The following is a 7,160-nucleotide window of genomic DNA, read 5'->3' on the forward strand; positions in this document are numbered from 1 at the left end:
CAGGGACAGAGGAAGTGCGGTGGGAGAGTTGGCGGGTAGAACCGCCCGCACGTTGGGCGCGTTCCTGGCGGCGCTCCCGTAGTCGTTCATCCATCTGGAGCGAGAGGGTGATCAGCTCGTTGAGTGACGAGGGGCGGTCTCTCACAATCAGGTCCTTGATTGCCTCACTCAGGCCCCGTCGATAGACGCTACGGAGCGCGGTCTCGCCCCAGCGGCTCTCTGCAGCCAGGATGCGGAACTCAAGGGTGTACTCCGCAACTGACCGTGACCCCTGCTGGAGAGCGAGCAGACGACTCGCGGCGTCTTCACCGTAGGTGGGGTGCTCGAACACAGCCTTGAACTCCCGTCGAAAGGCGCTGTAGTCTGAGGAGAGGCGGGGGTCCAGGTCGACGGCAGCTATGGCCCAGCTCAATGCCTTGTCGGCCAGGAGGGAGGTTATAAATCCAACCTTGGCCTCATCGGAAACAAATCTGGAGGGCTGATGGCGGAAGAGCAGCTCACATTGGTGGAGGAACCCCTTGCCCAGTCGAAATCCCCGCCGAACACACGGGGGCTGGCAAGGTTGGGCTCGGCTCGGGGAGAAAGCGGGAGAGATGGTTCTGATGGAGCAGCCCCACCGGGGTCGCTGCCTAGCTTCTGAATAATGGAAGCCAAAACGGACATCTGGTTGGAGAGGGCGGACAGGGTACTGGAGGTGGTCTGAGAGGAGCTCTGGAGCTCGGAAATCTCCCCCTGGATTGTGGGGAAGGCCTTGGTTAGCTCCGACTGAAGGGAGGAGAGCTGGGCAGAGTGGGCCTCCACTCTACTTTCGAGGGGGGAGGGTAACGTGGGGGTCCTAGGGCCGCCCGGCTGCCCCGGGGTTCCACCTTGACTCATCTTGGCTTGATCTTTCTGTTATGCTCGAGAGGACTGGCGGTCAAGTGTGGCGGAACCCCAAAGAAGGCAGACAGACACGGGAATTAAAAGTAAACTCTGAAGGTTTAATGAAGCAAAAAAAACCAGGAGGGAAGAAACTAAATGAGAGAGGCCGAGACAAACTATTGGTGCGTGATGCGGCAGACGAACCAAGTTCGAGATCCAGGGGCGAGAGTCTGTGGGGGAGTCCAAGTGTCCAGAGGATAGGAGAAATCCGTCCGAGGAAGGGGAAGAGGTCAGAGGGAGAGGGGCTAGGAAGGTTGCAGAGGAGTCGCTGGAAGACGCAGGGAGTCGCTGGGGAGCCTGGAGAGATGCTGGGTCCACGGGACGTGTTGCCAAAAACATCAGTAAGATCAAGCACTGGCCTGAGTGCATAGGGGCCTTTTATGGGTGCAGAGTCGTTTGGGCGGATTGGGTGCAGCTGCAGGAGAGGGCCCAGGTGGTGGTGGTTGAGCTGATTGCCCAGGAGGAGGTGGGGCCAGAGTAGGAGTCACAACAATATACCTGTTTATACCCATATACTATATTACAGGTGTAACTCACAAAATGTGAGGACCTTGTGCTTGTTCTTTATTTTTAGTCTAAATAAACATATTACATTTTATGTAAAAGAAAAGGGTGCTACATAAAGTTTGACTGTACCTATTAACTAAATGAGCACATGCTTCTCCTGTACGGTTGTATGTTCTTCTTTGTTGCAGCTCTACTGTTCTTTGATTTAATTTCATTTGTTCTTTCTTCATTTGCTAACTGCATGCTCTAAGGAAACAAACACACACACACAGACACACACAGACAGACACACACACACACACACACAGTGACAACACTGACACCTCATCTTCAGGATTTGTAAATGTCCTCTGATGACATGGGAACATCAACTGTTCCCTTTTCAGCTTTTTTGGTTTTGTTTGGTGGGGGTGGGCGTCTTTCCAGTATGAATAGGGTGTAACCTGTCAAACAGAAAAGATGTATTCATGCACACAGATCATTTTTCTGCCCTCCAGCTCTATTGAATTCCAGAAACCAAAGACATGATTTCTTGGCACGACTGTCAGTGTCAAACACTGAGGGAGGGACTTTTATCAGACAAGAACAAAAGGCATCCTCTGAGATTGGACGCTGGTGACTCCACAGAAAACATGTATGTCATGAAAAAGGGACTTGTCCACATAGGATGGAGGGTAAAATGAGGGTTCTGCTGGTGCTCCTCTTGAGCTGTGGTTTGGTTGACAGCCAGCCAGTGAACAAATGTCATCTGCAGGAATTAATGATCCAGGCGACAAAAGGAAAATCGAATGGACTCAGTGACAGAACCTTCATGGCCAAAAGTGAGTACCAGTTATTGAACATTTGTTGAAGTGCTCAAACGTTTATAAGTGATGACAAAAATCATAAATATCAAACTCTGATGTGTGTCATGGCATAAAACAAAAAATATTTCTAAATATGTCAGAGTCCTGGAATACATGGCATTATTTCCCATTTAAATCTTCTCTGGTGCTGATGTTTATATAAAAAGAAATAAAAACACTTCATCATAATTGTCTCGTTATCCAGTAACTTGTGCTGTGGAGACGGTGACACGTTTTAACACCAGTGCGGTGAACCAGATGACCCGCACTGGAAACCGTGTCTGGAAGTTCTATGGCATTTTCCAGCTCACTAATGGTCTGACCTGCAGCGACGACACAGCCCAACTCCCCAACATCTGTGGAGCGAACTGTACTGGTGAGTCTGGGCTGTAAAGATGGGCTTCCTTTGAAGTCCACCCAAACCAGTACTGAATATGTTCCCTCTATGTTTAGATCAGTCTTTCAGATTTCTGTATCTTCATAGTCCATATCAACATAGTCCATGTGCTTAAATTGTAAATCCAGCATGGAACTAGGAAAACATAGAAAAAATCTGACTAAATATACCAGCTAGAAACCACAGACTGGCTTAGAAACACAGACAGGGAGATGAAACATACTAGACAGCACATACTGGAGACACAGGTAAAAAAAAGTCATCAGGATAATAGGGAGAAAAGTATCTTTTACATAAACAAGACAAAGAGGACCAACAAGAACGTGACCTCATACAAACACCTGATATCTGATATTGTTCCCTTTGACATTCACGTAATAAAATAGATGACACAGGTTTGTTACACCATAAACAGATCTAATTTCAGGTTTAATGTTTAGTCTCATGTACATTAGATAATAAATCATGCCGTAACACTGCCCCAGCAGTTCATAGGGGTAATGCAAACTTTTAGACTTACCTGTAACTTCTGGGACAAATGTGCAGAACTGATGAAATGTGGAGTCTGCGGGAGGTCACGTCTGTCTCCATAGACTCATTTCATATAAATTATGGTTGAGATGACCTCTTCTGATTGGCTGCATTGTGCCAATAAGTAGTCAGGTAAGCTTTGACAATGAGGGGAACTATGGGTGATCTGTGACTGACAGTAAGAGAATCACAAGAAGCAGAGTTTGGAGATAAGTCAGGAACAATGAAGAAGGTGAGAAGAAAACCGAAACAAAGAAAAAAAATCATTAATATAACTTTGGTTTCAGACTTCCTTGACGATAACATAAATGATGACTTACAATGCCTGCTGAAGAGCTTCACCAGCCTCATGTAAGTTTTTTACCTTCTGAAAGATGATAAGTTCTCAGTTAACTTTAACATTAGAGAAATTCACATGTGGTTTTGTTATTTTTTGCAAACCTTCAGTCAAAAGTAAAACCAAGTGTATTTCTGAACTGAACAAGTTCAAACAGATCTGGAAACTGGAAAATTCAATTAAATATTTAAAAATTAAACATTTTTTATACTACTTAAAATTCAACGGTCAAGTATGTAAGATGTGTCTGAATGAAGCAGTGATGACACAAATATTAAGAACTAAATACACACAGAGTAAAACACAGTAATACGTTTAAAATTATTATACAATGACACATGTCTACAGTTGTTAGATTCAATTCTGATTTACACATTTTACCTGTAATGAAGAAATAAAAACCCACCTGGGACAACAGTCACATTCACTGTAGACTCACTGTGTCCTAACAGGTTCCAGACTCGACAGGAATAACGTCCACTGTCTTTGGCTGTGACCTGAGTGATGACGAAGTTCTGCTCTGATGATTTTGATGAGTTTTCACCCTCCTTGTACCAGCTGTAATTAGCTGCCGGGTTAGCATCAGCGCTACAGTTCAGGGTGATTGTAGTGTCCTCCTCAACCTCACCAGAGGGACTCACTGACACTAATGGACCTTCAGGAGCATCTGCAGGACATCACAACAATAAGAATGTTACTACAGAACAAGAAGGTGGTTGGTGCACATATATTAAATTCAACTTTATTGTTATTGCACATGTACAGGTACAGAGCAACAAAATGCAGTTTAGCATCTAACCAGAAGTGCAAAAGAAGCAGCAAGTGAGGATAATAACTTAATAAATACAGTATGTGCGGTTATTTTTACAATCGTTTACCGGGTTGTGCTATAAACATATTTTACAGATGGTGTTTACATTAAATGCCTTAGACAATAAGTGCAGGAGCTATTTAGCTATTTACATAAGATAGAGGAGATGTGCAAATTTTAAATTACTTGTATATAGATGATAAAGTGCATGAGTGCGCAGGACAGGTTTAAACAGTAGCTACATTGGTTACTAAGCTAGTGAGTTGTTGTGTAAACTGCTGTAGTGTAGTGAGGTGTGGAGTGTGTAAGGGTCAGCAGGAGTTCAACAGGGACACCGCTCTGGGGAAGAAGCTGTTCCTCAGTCTACTGGTCCGAGTCCTGAGGGTTCTGTAGCGCCTCCCAGAGGGCAGGAGGGAAAATAGTCTGTGGGCAGGGTGGGAGGAGTCCTTGAGTATGCTGCGTGCTCGATGCAGGCAGCGCTTCCTCTGGACATCACCGATGGCAGGGAGTGTAGTCCTTGTGATGCGTTGGGCAGTTTTCACCACCCTCTGCAAGGCCTTGTGCTCAGCGATAGTGCAGCTTCCATACCAGACTGACACGAGAGTAGAGTAACGGGCTCAGCACACAGCCTTGTGGCACACCGGTGCTGAGTGTGATGGTGGTGGAGCGGCTGTGACCTGACCTAACATGCTGTGGTCTGTTGGTCAGGAAGTCCAGAGTCCAGTTGCAGAGGGAGGGGTTGATGCCCAGGTCTCCAAGTTTGGTGATCAGCTTGGAGGGGACGACGGTGTTGAAAGCTGAGCTGAAGTCAGATTGAAGATGTCCGTAAAAATCCCGGCGAGCTGTTCTGCGCATGCCCTGAGCACACGTCCAGGGATGCCATCAGGACCAGCAGCCTTGCGTGGATTGATCCGGCTGAGGGCTGTGTAGACGGCGGTAGATGATAGTGTGATGGGTTGGTGGTCTGCTGGGAGAGGGGTCCTAGTGGCAGTGTCCTTGTCGTCCTTTTCGAAGCGAGCATAGAAGGTATTAAGCTCGTTCAGGAAGGTGGTGTCCATGACTGTGGGGCTGGAGTTGTTGGGTTTGTAGTCGGTGATGGCCTGGATGCCTTGCCACATACGCCTGGGGTCAGAGCTGGAAAAGTGACCCTCAATCTTGCGTTTGTAGGTGTGCTTGGCCTTTTTGATGCCCCTCCTCAGGTTAGCCCTGGCTGTGCTGTAGGCCTGGGCTTCTCCTGATCTGAAGGCAGTGTTGCGCGCCTTCAGCAGGAGCCACACCTCCTTGTTCATCCATGGCTTCCGATTGGGGTATGTGGTGATCCGCTTCGTGGTGGTTATGCTGTCGATGGTGGTGGTGATGTGGTCCAGAACAGTGGAGGTGAAATTGTCAATGTCGGTGTGTGTGTGTGTGAGCCACAGCTGCCCTGGGGCGTAAACATACTCCAGTCCGTGTGTTGAAACCTGTCCTGGAGTACGGAGTCTGCTCCCGCCGGCCACACCTTGATGGTCTTCATTGATGGCCTGACGCGGTTGATGAGGGGTGAATACTTGGGGGTCTGGAACAAAGAAAGGTGGTGTGATTGTCCTAGGTGGGGGAGGGGTGTTGCCGTATAGGCACCAGCCATGTTTGTGTAGACATGGTCCAGAGTTTTGTTCCTCTTGTATTGCAGGAAACATGTTGGTGGAATTTTGGAAGCACAGTTTTTAAGTTTGAATGATTGAAGTCACCCGCAACAATAAATGCAGCCTCCGGGTGGGCGGACTGTTGTTGGCTAATAGCCGCATGAAGTTCATTCATCGCAAGAGTGGCATTAGCATCCGGGGGAATGTAAGCTGCTGTTATGATGACGGATGTGAATTCCCGAGGCAGATAAAACGGTCTACATTTAACCATTAAAAACTCCACGTTGGCTGAGCAGTGTCTCCTCAGAGTAACGGAGTCGGTGCACCAGGTCTTGTTGATGGAGATGCATAACCCCCCACCTCTGGTCTTACCGGAGTCGTCAGCTGTTCTGTCTGCCCGATGTGTGGAGCGCCCGGTTAGCCCGATGGCTGTGTCCGGTATGCCACTGTTTAGCCAAGTTTCCGTGAGAATCATGGCATTGCAGTCCGAGAGTCTCTTACTGTGGTTGAGTCGGAGACGTAATTCATCCATTTTGTTTACCAAAGACCGTACGTTGGCGGTTCACCAAAGATGTATTTATACATACATCAATATAGCGACTAAACAGTAGTGAACATTCTAAACTGGAGACTCATCATCCCGGATAAATACCCCATAATCAATGACTGAATCCAAATCAGTCTTATTTACTTACACACTGCAGGAGAACGGAAGGATTCGTATCCTATAACAGTGCAGGAATATCTGGCTGGAGAATTTATACTCAGGGAAACATGTTGAATTCTTGTGACAACGTCAACTTTCTCATCATTCTTTTACCATATGTAAGAATAAAGAGACGCTCCACACTGACTCTGACATGTCAGCTCACTCCTGTTGCTGCTCTCTTGTCTACTCACACGTACCTGCAGCACTGGGTCTGTCATCAACAAGCACACCGTTACTATAGAAACAACTGCTGACGTCAACACACTGACATGCTGAGAGTTACCTCAGTCTGACTCCAGGTTCACCAGTTAATCTCCAACGACCTGTGTTTGTTCTGATCATGAACTTGTAGACAGCTGAGTCGTTCTTATGCACATTTGTGATCCTCACAGTATATCTGTAGTTGCGGTAGTACTTTGACTGATAATACTGATAATGTAAATCCTCTTTAAAGCACGTATATGAATGATGTGAGTTGGA

General features: G+C 46.9%; 1 protein-coding gene across 1 annotated transcript; it reads right to left on the reverse strand.

Annotated features, from left to right (window-relative positions):
* Positions 1–959: 959 nt before the first annotated feature.
* LOC130521308 (uncharacterized) lies at positions 960–6,625 on the reverse strand. Its single transcript, XM_057024898.1, has 4 exons — positions 3,945–6,625; positions 3,522–3,568; positions 3,191–3,373; positions 960–1,871 (listed from the first exon to the last, which is right to left on the reverse strand). The coding sequence occupies exon 1, from the start codon at positions 6,023–6,025 to the stop codon at positions 5,117–5,119; it is 909 nt and encodes a 302-aa protein (XP_056880878.1). The 5' UTR covers positions 6,026–6,625; the 3' UTR covers positions 960–1,871; positions 3,191–3,373; positions 3,522–3,568; positions 3,945–5,116.
* Positions 6,626–7,160: the final 535 nt, after the last annotated feature.

Source organism: Takifugu flavidus, unplaced genomic scaffold, assembly GCF_003711565.1.
Source record: "Takifugu flavidus isolate HTHZ2018 unplaced genomic scaffold, ASM371156v2 ctg859, whole genome shotgun sequence".
Classification (NCBI taxonomy): Eukaryota; Metazoa; Chordata; class Actinopteri; order Tetraodontiformes; family Tetraodontidae; genus Takifugu; species Takifugu flavidus.